This window comes from Salmo salar, chromosome 01, assembly GCF_965601325.2.
Source record: "Salmo salar chromosome 01, fSalSal1, whole genome shotgun sequence".
In the NCBI taxonomy this organism is placed as follows: Eukaryota; Metazoa; Chordata; class Actinopteri; order Salmoniformes; family Salmonidae; genus Salmo; species Salmo salar.
Genome location: NC_138291.1, coordinates 145,859,041 through 145,881,477, shown reverse-complemented (window position 1 = coordinate 145,881,477; position 22,437 = coordinate 145,859,041). Strand labels below are relative to the sequence as shown.

The 22,437-nt window shown below is 42.8% G+C and overlaps 1 protein-coding gene across 1 annotated transcript in view; it reads right to left on the bottom strand.

The window, feature by feature from the left end:
* Positions 1 to 4,494: 4,494 nt before the first annotated feature.
* Positions 4,495 to 22,437, bottom strand: part of LOC106564772 (protein phosphatase PTC7 homolog) — a 31,906-nt gene continuing 13,963 nt past the window's right edge. Inside the window, exons 2-6 of the mRNA XM_014131133.3 lie at positions 12,722 to 12,901; positions 9,792 to 9,990; positions 8,234 to 8,357; positions 7,995 to 8,124; positions 4,495 to 7,832 (exon numbers count right to left, since the gene is read on the bottom strand). Coding sequence (XP_013986608.1) covers positions 7,774 to 7,832; positions 7,995 to 8,124; positions 8,234 to 8,357; positions 9,792 to 9,990; positions 12,722 to 12,901 — 692 coding nt within the window. The 3' untranslated portion in view covers positions 4,495 to 7,773. The remainder of the gene's footprint in view (positions 7,833 to 7,994; positions 8,125 to 8,233; positions 8,358 to 9,791; positions 9,991 to 12,721; positions 12,902 to 22,437) is intronic.

The window sequence follows — 22,437 nt, the reverse complement described above, 5'->3', positions numbered from 1 at the left end:
TTTAACGCAATGGATGATTCTCAAAATGGTGGTTTGGCCTCAAACCTTCCAAAATGACTGGTGCAGGTGGTAGGGGATACTGTCAAACTGTCAACAGACTTTGTTTGCTGTTAACCCTCTTGATGTTGTCCTACCATGAGGGCCACAAATGGCTCAGAGAACGTGTGGGTTTGGGGAGGACCGTATTTAACCTCTTCTGTGCAAGTGCAAATAGCTGACCTTATTCATATCAAGCCCCTCCGGCACAAATATGGGAGACACCTTTAAGGTTAATGTTTGAAAAATTGTCTTGGATAATGCCTGATAGGAATAGAGGAATATAATGAAAATGCATTTTATTCATAAATAAAACTACTTATAAATAGCCAAATAATAATAGCTAATAATAAATTACTTATAGTGCTCAGGGCTGTTTGACTGGAAACACCACTAATCAACCTGGACACTGTCCCAGTTATGATTACACACAACTCACTTATGAGTTGCCTCTAATTTGAGATGTCAGTCTATATTTGGTAGTATAAGTGGGCCTATATGTGGAGGACAGAAAACCCCTGATCGGTTACCAGTGTGTGGCACCCTGGCACTGGCACAAATACAATAGGTCGGCTAGCACATGTCTGTCTCGTGGTTTCCGTGCAGTCCTTTCACACTCTGCTTCCACTGGGTCTGTGAAGAGCTCAGATCACAACACACATCACATTTAGCATTGTTCATCATGTGGGTGGATATGGAAATTGGTTTGGCATTTGTATTCAATACATAGCCTGCAGATAGGGGGCTGTTTGGGTGGTGACACAGAGGCATGTGAGTTTGTTCAAGGTCACAAAGGCTCATATGCCATATTGTCTGAAACGTGTGGGAAAAGAGAGAAGATAGAGCGATGAACTGAGAAAGATATTAAAGACTGAATGAGATACAATGACAAGGTGGAAATAGGATTATAAAAAGGGATGTGCAAGACAATGATTGAGAGAGGGGTAGACAGAAAGAGAGGACTCTAGAGCAGGTATTCCCAAACGGGGATACGCGCAATGCCGTCGTGGGTACGCCAAATAAAAATATTATGAACTTTTTCTATTTTTTTCCTTCACATTTTCAAACAGTACATTTATATTTTCCAACGGGGCTATACATTTGGGTGAGTTTTTTTTATCGCCTGAGTAGCCTCGTTTCACTGCCAAAAATCAAATTAAACCATCTAGTGTTCAGCGAAATAACAATACAATGTCAAATACAGGTAGCTTAGTCAAATAATTAACATCCAATCACATTAACCATTGCTCTCTCGCGGGAAACCTTCACTCCTGCGCAGACATTTAGAAACGAAACATGACAATTTGAAAAATAAGCCACAGGAGTTTTTGAGCGAGAATAAAGACGTCTTTCGAGTAGTAAGACATGTATAAAAGCAACAGATACCATTAATAAGAAGGGCTAGAAGTGTCTTATATGGTGAGCTAACAAGTGGCTAGGACAGGCAAGCACCTTACTAGTGTGGAGGACTTAATGCTTCCTGCTGCCATGGATATCGCTGGGGGGAAAAGGCCAAAAACTATACAGACAATTTCTTCATCAAACAACATTGTTTCACGACGCATCAGTGACATGGCAGGAGATGTTTTGAAACAATTACTGCTTCCCATACAAGCCAGTGAATTATATGCGTTACAGCTGGATGAGTCAACAGACGTGGCGGGCCTGGCACAGCTCCTGGTAAATGTCCTTTATGTTTATAGGAGGTAAATTAAGGAAGACAACCTCTTCTGCAAACCACTGGAAACCAGGACAACAGGAGAGGATATTTTTAAAGTACTGGACAGCTTTGTGACATCAAATGGACTTTGGTGGTCAAAATGTGTTGGTATCTGTACTAATGGCACAAAAGCCATGACAGGGAGGATATAGTGGAGTGGTAATGCGTATGCAAGCAGTTGCACCCGATGCCACTTGGGTACACTGCAGCATCCACCGAGAGGCTCTTGCTGCCAAGGGAATACCTGACAGCTTGAAAGACGTTTTGGACACTACAGTGAAACTGGTTAACTTTGTTAAAACAAGGCCCTTGAACTCTTGTGTATTTTCTGCATTATGCAATGATATGGGCAGCAACCATGTAACGCTTTTACAACATACAGAAGTGCGCTGGTTATCAAGGGGCAAAGTATTGACACGTTTTTTTCAATTGAGAGACAAGCTTAGTTTTCTTTACTGACCATCATTTACACTTGTCGGACCGCTTGCATGATGACGAGTTTCTCACACGACTGACCTATATATGGGTGATGTTTTATCTCGCCTGAATCATCTGAATCTAGGATTACAGGGACTCTCCGCAACTCTATTCAACGTGCAGGACAAAATTGAGGCTATGATTAAGAAGTTGGAGCTCTTTTCTGTCTGCATTAACAAGGACAACACACAGGTCTTTCCATCATTGTATGATTTTTTGTGTGCAAATGAACTCAAGCTTACAGACAATGTCAAATATGATACAGCGAAGCACCTGAGTGAGCTGGGTGCACAATTACGCAGGTACTTTCCTGAAACGGATGACACAAACAACTGGATTCGTTATCCCTTTCATGCCCTGCCTCCAGTCCACTTACCGATATCTGAACAAGAGAGCCTCATCGAAATTGCAACAAGCGGTTCTGTGAAAATGTAATTTAATCAGAAGCCACTACCTGATTTCTGGATAGGGCTGCACTCAGAGTTGCTTACCTTGGCAAATCGCGTTGGTTAAGACACTGATGCCCTTTGCAACCACGTACCTATGTGAGAGTGGAATCTCGGCCCTCACTAGCATGAAAACTAAATTCAAGCACAGACTGTGTGTAGCAGTTTAGCTTCCGGCCCTCTCCTCGCCCCTACCTGGGCTCGAACCCGGGACCCTCTGCACACATCGACAACAGCCACCCTCAAAGCATCGTTAACCATCGCTCCACAAAAGCCGCAGCCCCCCAACTACTTCAAGGTCTCAGAGCGAGCGACGTCACCAATTGAAACGCTATTAGCGCGCACCCCGCTAACTAGCTAGCCATTTCACATCGGTTACATGTGTGTGGAAAATGACTTAAGACTGAGACTCTCTCCAATACAACCCAACATTGCAGAGTTATGTGCATCCTTTCAAGCACACCCTTCTCATTAACCTGTGGTGAGTTAGCTACAATTTTTGATGAACAAATAAGGTTTTATATGTAAGATGGAAAAATAAAACCAAATTATTGATTATTATTATTTGTGCCCTGGTCCTATAAGAGCTCTTTGTCACTTCCCACGAGCCGGGTTGTGACAAAAACTCACACTCATTATGTTTAATAAATGTATTGCATAGTGTGTGTGTGGCAGGCTACAATGATGGCAAAAAACAACATTTTAGAGTACGCTGACCCTGGTGCTAGAGGGGGTACGCAGCTGGAGGTTGGATGTTTGAAGGCGTACGGAACTATAAAAAGTTTGGGAACCGCTGCTCTAGAGAATGATTTAGTGTTATACATTCATCCACGGGGCAGATTTCAGTCCCCTCCCTTCGGCATCCTTCCATCTCCTTTTCCCTCTCATTCTCACCCTCATGTTCAGTCACATGCTGCTGCAGGAGCGCACAAATAAAAAAATCACAAGCTTGGCCTCACACACACTCAGACACAATGCCAATGCTCATTAATGTATTTGCACAAAGTTCGCTGTATGTGGGAAATACACAGGAATTGTATTGTCTTTTGTCACAACAGGGTCCAATCTGTTACGTTCAGAACTCTAGAAATCTGGTGGATTTGCAAAGATGGGGAAAGCTTCCTAAGACCTGAGGGGAAATGAGGTCAGCCTTATTTGCAGTAATTCTGAGGGTTTTTCCCTGCCTTAATCCTCTCACTCAAACTGCGGGATCATTGGTTGGGCACATAATTGCAAAAAACAAACATGAAACAAAAATAAAATGGTAACTAATCCAGACCAGTGGTTTTGGGTTTTGATAAGCCGTCTTCCACGTGAGGGGAGATCATCACACAGATGATGGTCAGGTTAGCTCTTACATTATACCAAAGTCCTTTGACGAATGCTTGGGAGGCAATCAAGAACATTGCAAGGGGTTGATTGACAGCCATGCGATCCCTGATGGGTTGAGGTGACCAGCATTTGACCGTGACCGTAAGGCAAACTAATCAAGTACCTTCCCATCATGACATGTGAAAAAGATCCCAGCTTTATAGAGCTGACCTCAACAGGGGAAGTTAATCTGCAAGCTAGGCAATGTTTCACACTGCTAGTGAAATTTGTCAGAGGCAATGCCATCACAGTGAAGGCTGCAATCAACAGCCATGCATAGTGTCCTTTTGAATGACGGCTTCATATAGTAACACAGGGGGAAAGCAATGCAGTATAAAAACTAGGTATTATGTGATAAAGATAAATTAAGTCTTGAGATGGTTTAATGAAATTCCAGTTTTAGCCTTTACTCTGCATAACCACAAAAACCCAGAGGCATGCATCTTAGTATAAATACTATATTCTTTATTTAAATATTTTGCAACTTTGAAAACATATTTACAGAAACTAGTCCTGCATTATTACACTGCGCACACACATGTAGCTTTCATACTCACAAACATTGCTTAGAGAAAAACACACAGACCTTGTCTTGACAGCAGAAGCACCATTGAAAAACTGTCATGAGTGTGGACAGAATTACAGGGACTTAATTGACATTGAGCAACATACAAGATACATCTATTTGTTAAGGCGGAATCGGTGCTCACCATTATCAATAAAAAAAACACTTCAACCTGCCTCGCCCTTCCTGCTTCAACACAGAGTGTCCTTAAACCATAGAGGTTAACTGTCTCAAAATCAGATCAGGTAATAATTCATTAACACAGTGCTGTCAGAAAGAGCAAACTGGAAATATGAGAATTACCAAATGAACATCGGTGCATGTTTAAGTGTTTGAAGGACAACCTTTAAATTAAGGGGAGCTGATCAGACATTGAGGCGAGGCAAGCTGTGAGTGACAGGGGCACCTTTGCAGGTAAGCAAATTCCAGTAGTTCAAATAGCTGGGACAAAGACAGCTTGTCATGCAAATACAGAACATATAGGAGACGATATTCATGAAATGAAGTCAAAGGCTACAGAAAATTAACTTAAACCAAATTGAAATAGTATTTAGTACACAAACATACATTTAATTGTACCCATTGATCTTGCCTGTATGATTGCTTGATGTCCTTTTAAATGATTTTTTATGCAAAACTAAGCAAGATGATACATAGTGACAACTTAATTGGTCTCCATTACACTATGTTAGCCTGACTGTAGGTTTTAGATGGTCATGCTTGTGAAGTTCAGCTCTCCTTCTTTGGTTTCTTTAAGGATTCAAAAGCCTGCATTGTAGTTTGTTGCTCACAGACTACCTGTCACATACAATTTTATTTATTTTACCGTTATTTTACCAGGTAAGTTGACTGAGAACACATTCTCATTTACAGCAACGACCTGGGGAATAGTTTCAGGGGAGAGGAGGGGGATGAATGAGCCAATTGTAAGCTGGGGATGATTAGGTGGCCATGATTGTATGAGGGCCAGACTGGGAATTTACCCAGGACACCGGGGTTAACACTCCTACTCTTACGATAAGTGCAATGGGATCTTTAATGACCTCAGAGAGTCAGGACACCCGTTTACAACTAGAGATGCCAATACAACCCTGTTCTGGTCACATTGCATTTTAGGCACAAATATAAAGACACCTTAGTGGTCTTTGACTGTTGTGCACCGAAAATACAACCGGGCATCATTCCCCACAAGCAAAATGACAGATTACCTCTCAAACAGATTGACAGATATGCTCTCAATGTGAAAATACAGAGACATTTCATGTTACAGTATTGGTGCATGTTTTACTCCAAACCCAGATAAAATCAATGGGGCAAAGATAGTGAATACTTCTCTTTGGTGCACTGGCTTCATAATCATAACAGAGCAAACACTGGCTAACAATGAAGAGAGGTGTTTGTATTCTGCTATTATGCAGAAGAATCAACAGCATGCCAAGACCAGTACAGGATGATCAAAAATAACAAAATGGCGCACACACCATTCACATAAATAATGTACAGTCAAACACATTGAAATGACAAAATAAAAGCAGCAAGTAAATCATTATTGGGAGACAGAACAAATCTAGAAAAAAATATTTTTTAGAGATGACACACCCACCACACAGACTACATATGATTCCTACGGAGTAGTAAGATGGTGTGATTCCTGCTGTGTAGTAAGATGGTGTGATTCCTGCTGTGTAGTAAGATGGTGTGATTCCTGCTGTGTAGTAAGATGGTGTGATTCCTGCTGTGTAGTAAGATGGTGTGATTCCTGCTGTGTAGTAAGATGGTGTGATTCCCGCTATATGGTGTGATTCCTGCTGTGTAGTAAGATGGTGTGATTCTTATTTGCCATCCATGGCGCTATATAAGGCGTCACAAAATAATCACATGGTGAATCCATATGTTGGATGACACATTTCAACCGTCACATCATGGCTCTCAAACTAATAACATTAAAGTTATAAAAATAAATCATTTTTTCTTTATATATAATTCATACCTGCCCTATTGGTTCGGTTGAAAGCATTCCCAGATGCTAGCATTAGCTTTGCAAGTTAACACGTATCAACAGCAAAGACATTCAAACAAGAACCTACACCCACTTAGTGCGCACGTACGCACGCACAAATCGACAAAGACATGCCACGCAGACATGCCGTCAGTTCTGACACTACTATCGAGTCAAACGTGTCCATGTCAATGTCGTGGTTCTTTCGGCCCACGGAAGGGAGGGATTGAGAATATTTACCTTTATAGATTGTGAATGCTCGTTCGTACACATCTGTCACAAAGCAAAATGATCATCCTTATCAGCGTCAAAGTGAAGACACACTCTGCCTTGTTTCACAACACACAATATTTACAAATCCATGAGGCTGTGTGCACTGACAGAACTTTTCAGTAACCTCAATGTGGTGACATTTCAGACTAGCCTAAAGGTGGCACTCTGGAGAAATCCCTGCTAGGAGGCGCTAGTAAATGGTACTGGCCAGCTACCCCTTCATACAAGTCCAAGACAACACCAAACTCATACTGTATCTACATCCTTTCTTATTACAACCCACAACCCTCTCTAAAACCCACAACAACACAGTCCCTCTCAATTCCCCAGTCTTAGTATTCAGTCACACACATAGAAGACTTGGAACAGATCATCACACAGCTACGACATTTACAACACAGACACTCAAATCTCCCTAACAACCACAAACCATGTCTTACTTTACTTATAATACCACTGCTTGTTTCAGGGCGACTGAGCCCAACTCTATCCCCGTATCGGGTCCCTCCCCGCAAAAGCAAACCCCCCTGCATTCAGGACTGCACTTCGGTCACAGTCCCAATGAAGTGATGTTTTGAAATAAGATATGGGAGAATGGGAAGAAAGCAGTGTGCTGTTCTACACCGTGTGCATCATGATTAACACGAGAAAGTCTTAACTGCCTGCCTCCTCTCACTAATACAGTACCAAAACAAAATGGAAAAATACAGAGAGCTAAATTCTGTGGTGAGGAGTTTGTATTCCATGTTGTGGCGGTGAGATAGGAAGGTCAGTGAGGGGATATGGGGGGGGTCTGCAGTCCATCCGACAGGAACCAGTGCACTTGAGGAGGCAGGTGGAAGACTTGAATGGCGGGAAGTAAACGGATCCAATAAGCATCACACACTTAGTCTGTGTATTCTGCCACAATGGACAGCAGCACCGTGATGTCATCAGGCTTCCCCCCTGCAGGACACAAGACAAAAGAGAACGTGTCAATTGGCTTTCCAGAGATTCAAAGTCAACCTTGAATAACCCAATCTGCAAGCTGACGGTGGGCATAAAAATACAGTGGAGCTGGAGGTGCCATTAGGGACGTAAAGTTCTTCCCAAGAACCCGATACGTACCTCTTACATTCAGGCCATTGTCACAGGCAAACTGAGCGAAAGGGGACATGTAGTTGGGGTCATAGGCCAGTTCGTGCGCTTGCTTTGCAATGCTCTGTGCCGTCTGCTGGATGCTGTCATAGTTGGCGCTCTGAGAAATACAAGCATTAGGACAAAGAAATGTGTGCAGGTATTTACTAAGGTGAATGTGTAGATTTAGGTGGGTGTGCAAGCAGCTAGGAGGTACTGCGATGTGTTACCTTGAGCTTTTTGAGCTCTTGCAGGATCATGTAGTCGGGCATGTTGTCGAAGAGGCCATCCGAGGCGGTCAGGATGATGTCACCCAGCTGGACATCGAAGGAGGCGCTATCAGCGGCCTCAGGGCTGGGGAGGAGAACACAGGACAGCACTGTTAATCAGGGCCAGCCAGAGGGCACCAGAGAGCTGCAACCAGATAGACAGTACAAGTGATCCTCACAAACATGATCAGGAAGAATCAGGTCAAAAGGTGACTGTGCCTCAGAGGGATATGATGGCTGGGTAATAAGACAGCCAATTCCTCCTGGCACACAGTGCAGCCTGCCCTGCTCCAGCCCCACCCACCCACCCAGCACCATATCTGGCTCCTAGCCAGGGTATGGGAGCCGGACGTAACCCTCTGCCCTTGAAACTGTGGAATTGCCCCTTATTCAACCCCTACCATACCAGAAAGACAGAGAGCAAATGTGAACGTGTGTGTGTGTGTGTGTGTGTGTGTGTGTGTGTGTGTGTGTGTGTGTGTGTGTGTGTGTGTGTGTGTGTGTGTGTGGGAGAAGTACGTATGCATGGAAGCATAGTGACGTTGTGCAAGTTTGCGTGTTAATGCGATCGTTATAGGAGAGCCCGAAGGTCTTGCAGTGAGGACTGCAATATAAAACAATAAAGGTCTCATTTAAATGTAGAAACACATGGAGCTCAAAATAATCCCTATTTTTCAGAGATTCCTGGAGAGAGAAAAAGAACAAGCCCAGCGGAAAGAGGTCTGGCGGGTCTGCCCCCTGTCTGCTACTGGCCTGTGTGTGTGTGTGTGGTGTGTGTGTGTGTGTGTGTGCGCGCGCGTCTGGCATGGGCCCAGGCACTACACACTGTTGGCAGAACAGCTGAAGTAAGGGGTTGGTTGCTGTCACATGGTCCCTCAATAGAAAAGAGAGAAGGAAAACATACCCTGCCAGCACCTAGGAGCTCACGTGGTCTCCAGGCCAGGCTGAACATTGCTTGAGGGCTATTGGTGGGTGGGCTGTTTGGCCTAAACTAACTAACGAGGGCACAGCGTCACATGGCTGTTATTGAGCCAATAATAAAGTCCTAGAATGAGGACAAAGCTTATTCGTTATCTAGCCAACGTTCCTTTCAAATCCTTCTGTGAACTGAAGAGAAATTCTAGATACGATTTTATTTAACCTCATTTCCAATGACAACCTGTCATTTGCTCCAGGTATATCGTCTAAAGCAGGGATGGTCAAACTCATTTTTGCCCCAGGGGGCGCAATCGGTCTTCCACGAGGTCCGGCGGGCCACACTGAAAATGTGTTATCTTTCCTCACCATCAAAATTAGACAAAAATAGTAAACTATCTATAGTTGTTGGAATTTCCAATGCTCTCTGACTGTCTAGCTTTAGCAAGCTGGACACAGTGAAGAAACAGAATAACATTCTACAGCTTTAATTTGGTGTTAGTCATTTTAAAGTCTATGGCAGGGCCAGAAAGCCAGTTCTCTCAATACCAATGGTAATTTGAGACCAGGTGGAGGGTCAGAGAAGGAGGTGAAGGGGACTGACCTGTCACTGAGTACCACTCCCTCTGCCCCTGGGGGAGCAATGGACAGCTGGAAAGGGGTGTTGAAGTAGTGCTGCTGTTCGTCTGAGCGGTGCACCACCTCTCCCCCTCGCACCACCAGGAAACCAGAGTCCCCTAGATTACACGTGTGCAGTTGGTGGCTCCTTCGGTCCAGGACCACGATACATGCTGTGCTGCTCCCTGGGAGGGGGAGAAGAGAGGGAATATACCAACATATGGTGGTTAGCCATCACCTGATATCCATTTCTCCTTGTGTTAAAAACTGTGGGGTTACCAGTACAGCAGGGAAGGGGTGTGTGAGATCACATGCCGGACCAGTCAGTCTGGCACAGTCTAAAAACAGAAGTCCTTCCCCTGTCCCCACTCTGCAGCTCCTACTCTACCACTGTCCTTCAGAAGGGACGGTCAAGCACAGACTTTGGCTTTAGCTGCTATCACACTATCCCAAAATAAGAAGCGGGACACTTTTGATAGGCAAACATCGTGTGACTTGGTGGACAGGAGTGTCTCAGAGCAGGCAGCCTTGCCTGTGGTGTCGGGTCTCAGTTGAAAATGTGCCCTCAGTCTGTCACGTTTTTTACACGCCAGTGCCGTTAAAAAAAAACATGTGGACCCGTGAGCGGAGTCAGTAACTGCTCCTTCCACTGACCTTTTAGGTGCTCTGGAATGGACCGAAATGGTAACTGAGAGGGGGGGGGGGGGGGGGGGGGGCTAGAGACTGGGTCAGGTGTTTGTCCCAATGACCTCTGTGGAACTGGACCTTGGAACTGGGTGGTGGCAGACTGAAGGACGGCACCATTTCAGCTATATGATTATTACATCACCCAGTTCCAAGGTCCAGTTCATAATCAAAGAATGATCTCCAGCCCCTTTAGAATTAGAACACAGGGAAGTCAAAACAACCAGTAGCGTTAACTTTATTTTACTTGGGGAGCAGACAATTTTTTAATTAGGGCCACATTGAGGGAGGAAAGCTTTGTTATAATGATCTTTTTGGATGGATTGATAGTGCAGCTCAGCGGGCAGGGAAACCCAGGCAACAGCACACAGTCTCATGCTGCAGATGTTATTTACCAGAGCACAATGCATGTGTTAGTTGGAGTGCGTGTTACTCACCTGGCCTGTCCCCCCACATGCATTATACTGTGTGTGTGTGTGTGTGTGTGTGTGTGTGTGTGTGTGTGTGTGTGTGTGTGTGTGTATGTATGTATGTATGTATGTATATATATATATATATATATATATACACACACACACACATACATACACACACACAGTATAATGCATGTGGGGGGACAGGACAGGCCAGGTGAGTAACACCTATATAAAAATAAGATATATATATATATATATTCTGATTTTCAACGCCGACACCGATTATTGGAGCAGCAAAAAAAAGCCTATATCGATTAATCGGACGATTTTGATATATATTTGTAATAATGACAATTACATCAATACTGAATGAACAATGAACCTTTTTAGTTTAACTTAATATAATACATAAATAAATCTATTTAGTCTCAAATAAATAATTGAACATGTTCAATTTGGTTTAAATAATGCAAAAACACAGTGTTGGAGAAGAAAGTAAAAGTGCAAATATGTGCCATGTAAAAAAGCTAACATTTAAGATTAACATATGAAAGCTGGTGGTTCAATATTCCCAGTTAAGAAGTTTTAGGTTGTAGTTATAGGAATTATAGGACTATTTCTCGCTATACCATTTGTATTTCATTATACCTTTGACTATTGGATGTTCTTCTAGGCACTATAGTATTGCCATCCTAATCTCGGGAGTTGATAGGCTTGAAGTCATAAACAGCGCTGTGCTTCAAGCATTGCTAAGAGCTGCTCGCAAACACAGTAAAGTACTGTTTAAATGAATGCTTACGAGCCTGCTGCTGCCTACCACTGCTCAGTCAGACTGCTCTATCAAATCATAGACGTAAATATAATAAACACAGAAATACGAGCCTTTGGTCATATCCTGAAACTATCATTTCAAAAACAAAACGCTTATTCTTTCAGTGAAATACGGAACAATTCCATATTTTGACGAACGGGTGGTAACCCTAAGCCTAAATATTGCACTACCTTCAATGTTATGTCATAATTATGTAAAATTCTGGCAAATTAATTACGGTCTTTGTTAGGAAGAAACACAGTTCGCAACGAGCCAGGTGGCCCAAACTGTTGCATATACCCTGACTCTGCTTGCACTGAACGCAAGAGAAGTGACAATTTCCATAGTTAATATTGCCTGCTAACATGCATTTATTATAACTAAATATGCAGATAAAAAAATGTACCTCTGTGTATTGATTTAAAGAAAGGCATTGATGTTCATGGTTAGGTACATTTGTGCAAGGAATGTGCTTTTTTTTGCAAATGCGCTTTTGTTAAATCACCTGTTTGGCAAAGTTGAAGTAGGCCGTGATTCGATGATAAATTAACAGGCACCACATTGATTATACGCAACGCATGACAAGCTAGTTAACCTAGTAATATCATCAACTATGTGTAGTTAACTAGTGATTATGTGAAGATTGATTTTTATAAGAAGTTTAATGCAAGCTAGCAACTTACCTTGGCTCATTGCAGCTATAAGGTCCTTTTGACGCTGCACTCGCATAACAGGTGGTCAGCCTGCCACGCAGTTTCCTCATGGATTGCAATGTGATCGGCATCCAAAAAGGCAGATTACCGATTGTTATGAAAACTTGAAATCAGCCCTTGAAATCAGCCCTTGAAATCGCACATGCCGATTAATCGGTCGACCTCTAGTGTGAATTACTCACCTGTCCCCCATATGCATTATACTGTGCGTGTATATATTACTCACCTGGCCTGTCCTGTCCCCCCATATGCATTTATACTGAGATTGAGTGAATGTAGTATGTGTACTCACCAAGCAGGGGTACTTTGTTTTGTAGGAGCTCATAGTAGCCAGAGGTGAGGATGCCCACAGGGCTGCTGGGGGTGAAGCGGCCCTCCTTCACCAGTCGCTCACATGTCCTCATCAGGGTGGCAGAGAACTGGGACGGGTCCACCCCGTAGTCCCTCCATCCACCTACACCATCCGCCACACCTGAGACACACAGAGAAAAATAAGTGTATAAGTATCAGAACAGTGAATGGTTATGGACAATTCCACGGTAAAGCATTAAAACACACAGAGAATCTCCCTACCGATAGGTACTTATCACAGTGGGAGGCCGTTCCTTCTCTTGCTAGAACAAAAGCGGTAAGTGCTGTGTGCCGACCCGGTAGCGACAAATCTACCATTTCTCCTTGTAGAATCCCAATGCTTGTCAGTTTCCGACAACTTAACTTTGAGCACATCAGAAAGCATGCACCCCAGGCCATTTTCTCCGTACATCCACGGATGAGCCAGTCACACTTCATACGCAATGTAGTCTATGGGATGGCAGCTAGCCAAGTGCACACGACACTAAATACCTCCTCCAAGATAGCTAACCACTACGGGTGTAACAGTACACTTATTCGTACCAAAACGTTCGGTACAGGGACCTCGGATCGGTCTGGAATGTGAACCCAAATGAATACATAAAAAAATAAATACTTCTAATTAAAACACTAGGCCTAGGGCCTCCCGAGGGGCGCAGCGGTCTATGGCACTGCATCGCAGTGCTAGAGGTGTTACTACAGACCCGGGTTTATTCCCCGGCTGTGCCACAACCAGTCGTGGCCGTGAGTCCCATAGGACGGCGCACAATTGGCCCAGTGTCGTCCAGGTTAGGGGAGGGTTTGGCTGGGGGGGGGCTTTACCTGGCTCATTGCCAGTTGAACGGTGTTTCCTCCAACACATTGGTGCAGCTGGCTTCCGGGTTAAGCCGGCGGGTGTTAAGGAGCGCGATGAGAGAAGATCAAAAATTGTGAAGGGGGTAAAATACAAAACAAATGTAAAACACTAGGCCTATAGGCTATACACTACATTGCCTGGAGTAAATCTGAACTGAAAAAAACTAGAGCCTAAGCGCATGTTGTAATCAAAATACTAATCTTAAATTGGTGCATTTCAAAACAGTCCTTTTGTGACAAGCAGCCAGGAACTAGTTGTGTACAATGGCGGGTGGTGGGGTCAATAAACCAGGAGGATTCTCCATCATCATCATTTAAATCTCCAGTTTGGGAACATTTTGGCTTCCCAGTATATTACAATGGCGATGGACAGAGAAAGTATGCTGTATGCAATTCCACGGTAACAGCATTGCCTCGTCATTTTCTACTATCAAAGCTGTAATAACACCAACGTTGTCCACTCCATAAACCCTGCACAAAAGGGGTTCTCTCTCTCTCAGCACAGTCCGTCAACCCTCAACTACAGCAAAAAAGAGAAATAGCCGATCCTTAAACACCAAGCAATGGAACATAGCAAAAAGCCATGAACCGCTCATTCTAGACCTATCACTACTGACTGCCCAAAAGGTACAAGACTGACAATATAAATAAATAGAATTAAACCACTTGATTAAAACTGGCCTAAAAAGAAGAACTCGGGGTCCCTTGCCTTGATTTACAGCCATGTGACCGGCCGGTTAAGCATCTCTAGAACATAGTACACAAAAACAAATGACTAGGAAAATAACATCCATAAGGTCTCTCCCTTTTAAACTGGTTGTAGCCCATGAAGCAATAGTCAGGGCTGCAACAACATTCTCAATGTAGGCCACAAGGTGGAGGTATGACCGGTGACCACACACCTTGGAGCCTCACTATACGATTAACCACACAATGTGGTTTCCCATTACAGCCAGTGCTGCTACCAGGGTAAGGGCCTCCCTGGACACCGCATCCTCTTCCTGGGAGCCTACTCTGCCGCTCTGTGAGCCTGAGAGACAGTCTGATAAGCACCGTGGAGTAGGCTGATAGTGATACGTCTTGTGGTCTACTTAGCTACAGTGCTTAAGAGTAATTTGGGGATTTGGCAGCATGACGGACACTGTTGACCTTTGAACTTGGCTGTCTCAGGTCAGGTGTTACATCAGTATCAATCTGGAGACTGGGTCAAATGAGCCACACAGACTGACAGAAGTGGCCTGGCATCGGTGCGCACTGCAGTGCTGTCACTCCTCCCTGCACAGACCCAGAAAGACCAGTTCTACTGGGCCCTGTTCTCCCTCAGATGGGCTCTGTCTGCTGCTTAATAACAAAACCTTCAGTCTTTGTGGAGCTGACTCAGAGGAGAGAGGTGAGAATAATATTTCAAAGCTTCACTTTCTTTGCAGTGCTGCAGGGTGGAAGACCTTTGGTAAAAGGAGGGAGAGAGGGCAGAGAAGAGAGAAGCCATGAACACACACTGCATACCTTGATAAGCTTCCCCCTCCCTCCCTACCTCCCTCTCTCTCTCTCCCCTTCACAGAGAGCACAGTGCCAGAGGACAGGTTTCCAGGGAAAAAAAGGACATCCATCCAACTACTCCATACAAACAAACAGACACACATAAATTCAAGATTCCACAGTGAGGGCCCATACAAGGAGAGCCCCCTCTGCTAGCTAAGCAACGTTGTTTGTTGGTGCCTAAAACACACTTTCATACACTGAACAAAAAATATAAAACGCAACATGTAAAGTGTTGGTCCCATGTTTCATGAGCTGATATAAAAAAAATGACGCATTTCACACAAAGCTTATTTTTCTCAATTTGTGCACAAATGTGTTTACATCTGTTAGTGAGCATTTCTCATTTGCCAAGATAATTCATCCACCTGACAGGTGTGGCATATTAAGAAACAGATTAAACAGCATGATCATTACCCAGGTGCACCTTGTGACCGGGACAATAGAAGGCCACTAAAATGTGCAGTTTTGTCACACACACAACGCCACAGATCTCAAGTTGAGGGAGTGTGCAATTGTCATGATGACTGCAGGAAAGTCCACCAGAGCTGTGGACTTGGCAGTACGTCCTACCAGCCTCAAAACCGCAGACCACATGTATGGCGTTGTATGGACAAGCGGTTTGCTGAAGTCAAGGTTGTGAACAGAGTGCCCCCATGGTGGCGGTGTGGTTATGGTTCGAGCAGGCATAAGTTACGGAGGTATCCATGACCAACAAATGCATATCTGTATTCCCAGTCATGTGAAATCCATAGATTGGCTGATTTCCTCATATGAACTGTAACTCAGTAAAATCAATGACATTGTTGCATGTTGCATTTATATATTTTTGTTCAGAATAATTTTCCTGAACATCACCAGATTCACAGGGAATATATTATAGTATGGAGAAGCAATACACCCTGCAACAGCTTCATAATACTTGTCAAACAGAGAACAGATACGGTATAGTGGTTGATGGGATTGGCATGGGAGGGGGGTCCGTGGGTGGCTTTTGACAACTCATGTGTTACTCATTGGTACGTTTGGTCCAAATCGAATGTTGGGTACTACTATTTACTGAATGTTGTTATCTAAATCCTATAAATAAATAAAATGTGGTGGAAACAATTATAGCTTAAAAGGGAAACGTCGCCCCTGCCGAGGTGGATCCAGTTGAGAATGGGTGTCAACAGGTAGATAATGTTACTCACTGGAACAGCCACTCGTTCATAGAACATCAGCTTGCGGATAACTATTCATTTTTGTATCGATAACTGTAATGTTTAGTCATGGTGTGGTGTTCAGTACCTAGATGTGCAAACTGCAAGGAAGCACAGGCTGCTGGGGTAACATTTCATCAGTTACCTTACTAAGAAGACGAGCAGAGGTAACGTAGATAACTTCGCTAGCTAACGTAACTAGACAGCGAACTACATTTGTTTGTCTAAACCAAAATCTAGCTAGCTTTCAGAAAACGCCGGCAGGACATGCCAAAGTAAATAGCCAGCTGCTATTTGGCAATGTGAGCTAGCTAACGTGAGCTAGGTTAGCTACAGCCTACTGGACCGTATCTAACTGTTAGCTAATTAACTAATGCAGAAAATAACGTGAGTTTGATCCAATCAACATCAAGCTCAGCACCAGGAACTAGTGTATGTCATCTTGACTCTATGATTAGCAAATACATATACTGGAGCTAGACATAAACATGGTATGTGTCTTATGGGGATAACGTAAACTCACTCATTTTTGTACATCGCCTTGGTCTGTACAATTGACGTAATACTTCCAGATCAACTGTAATGTCAATTCCATTGTAAAGCACAATTTCTCCCCTTTCCAACAGAATCAATTACATGACCTCCACGCTGCCTGTTTCTGCATGAGTCAAGAAGGCAATGAGCGCTGTCGGGTCTTTTTAAAAATGGCGGGTGGGGAAGCGAAACTAACGCGTGGTAGTGAGAAGGAGAGGTGTGTGGCAAAACGGCTTCTTTTTCACTCGATCTGTCCAACTTAACGCCTCTAAAATGTAAATAAAACACTATAAAGAGTTTATATAATGTGTCATTACATACATACCTAAAGTGATCTTCGGAAGTAAACAGCGGCTTTGAGAGTCATGATGTTTGCAGTGATGACGCAAAAAATGACTAGGTATCCCCCCCTTACCCCCGTCACTGTCCATTTCTTGTTTTTAAACGATGAGAGAAGTGCTACACCTGGTGGAGAGAGATTGTAAGACAGAAATAGTTGCTTTATGCGTGCTGTACGTTACGGCATGACACGTCACGATGTAACGGAGAGTCTGTTTTTTCAACTTTTCTCCAATACTATAGAGCCATTCCCATGTCGATCAACGCTTGAATAGAAACGTAGTTCACACCCCAGATGTTGAAGTCAACACAGTCGCTACAGTCCCATTCGTTTTCTTTGCAGCCTTGTTTGAATGTCGCGGTTGCGCACATTTGTACGGAGTGGGGTGAGTTTACGTTACTTGGTGTTTAAGTAGGCTACAACGTCTACTGTAGTTTTATCTGTAGACTTAGTTGATTGTTTATGCAAAGTTTGAAATCTAAATTGGAGAAAAGCAGAGTTATTAGTAAGGAGGGAAAGGTGTGGGTGACCGACTGGTGTCTTTTTTCGGGGGGGTTGTTTTGTGTGTGTGAAGGTTAGTATGCATGATCTATTGACACGAGGGGGATGGGTGGATATAGTACCTTGTTTGAGTGTGTATTGATGGTTACAGTAGTAAAATATTGTCCTGCAGACTAATCCTGCTTCTGATGACACCAGCTTTGGTAGTACAGATCCTGTAGAACCATTGGATGAAAGCTTTCAGCCGGGAACAAGCTCAAAATCATCTGACACGGAAGAGGGGGAAAAAAACTGCACGAGGCTGGCAAGAGCCAAAGTGTCATGGAGCTCATGAATCATGGAGCTCATGAATTTCTGCCAGACCAGCTGCCATTGCCCAACACAAGACAGAGTTCACCAGCTGAAGAACATTCAGGACCCTGCCTGGAACAGTTTGATTGATGTTGTAGTACAATATAGAATCCCTAGTATGATCACAACTGTATTGTAGTATAGATATTGTTTGATCTTTCACATATGGAGTTTAATCAAATGTTTTATATGTTATACAAGTGTACTGAGAAGTGACTAAATGATTCCAGCTGAATCAGAAACCAATAAAGTGTTGACTTCACTTCTGGATCAATTCATTGTGATATTCATGAAATGTATTTGCAAGTAACTAGATACAATCTTATTGCTAAAACAAAAGATGCGATGCAAGGAGGTGATATATAATTTTCATTTGATGGCAAGTAAACATGTTTCAAATAAAACCGATTAGTCGGTCAATGTAGGAAATAAGTAGACATGGCGTGTATTCAAGATAGTTTATTTGCTGTGGAAACCGAGGTGAGTTTACACAGCAGTATGCAGGAACAGTAATGTATGACATATACAGTACCGTTCAAAAGTTTGGGGTCACTTAGAAATGTCATTGTTTTCCATGAAAAATATATAGGAAATATAGTCAACACGTTGACAAGGTTATAAATAATGTTTTTTTAAATTTAAATAGTGTCCTTCAAACTTCGCTTTCGTCAAAGAATCCTCAATTTTCAGCAATTACAGCCTTGCAGACCTTTGGCCTTCTAGTTGTCAATTTGTTGGGGTAATCTGAAGAGATTTCACCCCATGCTTCCTGAAGCACCTCACACAAGTTGGATTGGCTTGACGGGCACTTCTTAATAAGTACCATACGGTCAAGCTGCTCCCACAACAGCTCAATAGGGTTGAGATCCGGTGACTGTGCTGGCCACTCCATTATAGACAGAATACCAGCTGACTGCTTCTTCCCTAAATAGTTCTTGCATAGTTTGGAGCTGTGCTTTGGGTCATTGTCCTGTTGTAGGAGGAAATTGGTCCCAATTAAGCGCTGTCCACAGGCTATAGCATGGCGTTGTAAAATGGAGTGATAGCCTTCCTCCTTCAAGATCCATTTTACCCTGTACAAATCTCCCGCTTTACCACCACCAAAGCACCCCCAGACCATCACATTGCCTCCACCATGCTTGACAGATGGCATCAAGCACTCCTCCAGAATCTTTAATTTTTTTCTGCATCTCACGAATGTTCTTCTTGGGATCCGAACACCTCAAACTTAGATTCGCCTGTCCATAACACTTTTTCCCCAATCTTCCTCTGTCGCGGGTACTATTTAATGAAAGTGCCAGTTGAGGACTTGTGAGGCGTCTGTTTCCAGCTACAATTGTCATTTTACAACATTAACTTCTCTAGGGTAGGGGGCAGTATTTTCACGGCCGGATGAAAAACGTACCCAAATTAAAACGGCCTACTACTCGGGCCCAGGAACTAGAATATGCATGTTATTAGTAGATTTGGATAGAAAACACTCTGAAGTTTCTAAAACTGTTTGAATGATGTCTGTGAGTATAACAGAACTCATATGGCAGGCAAAAGCCTGAGAAAAATCTAACCAGGAAGTGAGAATTCTGGTGCCTGTAGTCTTTTCAAGTCATTGCCAATCGAACACACAGTAAGTTAGGGTTCATTTTGCACTTCCTAAGGCTTCCACTAGATGTCAACAGTCTTTAGAAAGTTGTTTGAGGCTTCTAAAATGAACATAGAGCGAACAAGGTGGGGAAGTTGGTGACCCAGGGAAGGACATCAGTTCATTGGCGCGTCTTCACGTGAGAGTTGGCTGTGTTCCAAAATGTTTTTCAAGACACTGGAATCGTCCGGTTGGAATATTACTGAAGTTTCACATTATAAAGGCCCTAAAGATTGATGCTTTACAACGTTTGACATGTTTGAATGAACGTAAATATAACTTTTTTTTAAACTTTTCGTCGTGACATTTTCCGCGCGCTTCCTACACTTGGAGTAGCTAACCGAACGCGCTAACAACAAGGAGCTATTTAGACATAAATTATGGACTTTATCGAACAAAGCAACATTTATTGTGGACCTGGGATTCCTGGAAGTGCCTTCTGATGAAGATCAAAGGTAAGTGAATATTTCTAATGCTAATTAATATTTTAGATGAGTCCGAAATGGCGGGTATCTGTATTGCCTAGTGTATTTTTCTGAGCGCAGTACTCAGATTATTGCAAAGTGTGCTTTTCTCTTGAAGCTTTTTTGAAATTTGTCACAGCGTTAGCATAAAGGAGATGTTCATCTATAATTCTTTGACAGTTCAATATTTTATCAACGTTTATGACGAGTATTTTTGTAAATTGTTGTGCTGATTCAACGGCAGTATTGGAGGCAAAATATTTTCTGAACATCACGCGCCAATGTAAAATGGGGTTTATGGATATAAATATGAACTTGATCGAACAAGAAATGCATGTATTGTGTAACATGATGTCCTAGGAGTGTCATCTGATGAAGCTCGTCAAAGGTTAGTGCTGCATTTAGCTGTGTTTTGGGTATTTGTGATGCATCTAGTTGCTTGGAAAATGGCTGTGGTTATTTGTGTCTATGTACTCTCCCAACAATCTAATGTTTTACGTTCGCTGTAAAGCCTTTTTGAAATTGGACAACGTGGTTCAATTCAGGAGAAGTGTATGTATAAAATGGTGTAAAATAGTCCTGTTTGAGAACTTTGAATTATGACATTTTGTGGTTTTGAATTTGGCGCTCTGATTTTTCACTGGTTTTTGAATAGTGTGAACCGTGGGTGGGACGATAGCATCCCACCTGCCCGAGAGAGGTTAACAATGTCAACACTGTATTTCTAATCAATTTGAGGATCACCACTAAGATTGTGAAATGCCAGAATAATAGGAGAGAATGATTTATTTCAGCTTTTATTTCTTTCATAACATTCCCAGTGGGTCAGAAGTTTACATACTCAGTATTCGGTAGCACTGCCTTTAAATTGTTTAACCTCTTACATCTAGACGTTCCGCTAGCGGAACACCTGCTCCAATATCCAATGATGGGCGTGGCGCGAAATACAAATTCCTCTAAAATCCGAAAACTTCCATTTTTCAAACATGACTATTTTACAGCATTTTAAAGACAAGACTCTCGTTAATCTAACCACACTGTCCGATTTCAAAAAGGCTTTACAGCGAAAGCAAAACATTAGATTATGTCAGCAGAGTACCCAGCCAGAAATAATCAGACACCCATTTTTCAAGCTAGCATATGTTACAAAAACCCAGAAGACAGCTAAATGCAGAACTAACCTTTGATGATCTTCATCAGATGACACACCTAGGACATTATGTTATACAATACATGCATGTTTTGTTCAATCAAGTTCATATTTATATCAAAAAACATGTGACGTTCAGAACTAGCATAGCCCCCGCACACTTCCGGGGAATTTACTAACAATTTACTAAATTACTCACGATAAACGTTCACAAAAAGCATAAATTATTTTAAGAATTATAGATACAGAACTCTATGCACTCGATATGTCCGATTTTAAAATAGCTTTTTGGTGAAAGCACATTTTGCAATATTCTAAGTACATAGCCCAGCCATCACGGGCTAGCTATTTAGACACCTGGCAAGTTTAGCCTTCACCAAAATCAGATTTACTATAACAAAAATGTTCTTACCTTTGTTGTCTTCGTCAGAATGCACTCCCAGGACTGCTACTTCAATAACAAATGTTGGTTTGGTCCAAAATAATCCATCGTTATATCCGAATAGCGGCGTTTTGTTCGTGCGTTCCAGAAACTATCCGAAATGGTAAATCAGGGTTGCGCGCATGGCGCATTTCGTGACAAAAAAATTCTAAATATTCCATTACCGTACTTCGAAGCATGTCAACCGCTGTTTAAAATCAATTTTTATGCAATTTATCTCGTAAAAAAGCGATAATATTCCAACCGGGAATCTCCTTTTCGGTAAACAGAGGAAAAAACACAAAGACGGGGGCGGCCAGTGCACGCGCCTAAGCCCACTGTCCCTTGATCGGCCACTTGAGAAAGGCGATAATGTGTTTCAGCCTGGGGCTGGAATGACGACATTCAGGTTTTTCCCGGGCTCTGAGAGCCTATTGGAGCCGTGGGAAGTGTCACGTTACCGCAGAGATCCTAAGTTTTGGAATGAGATGTCAAAGAAAGACAATAAATGGTCAGACAGGCCACTTCCTGTAAAGGAATCTCTCAGGTTTTGACCTGCCATTTGAGTTCTGTTATACTCACAGACACCATTCAAACAGTTTTAGAAACTTTGGAGTGTTTTCTATCCAAAGCTAATAATTATATGCATATTCTAGTTTCT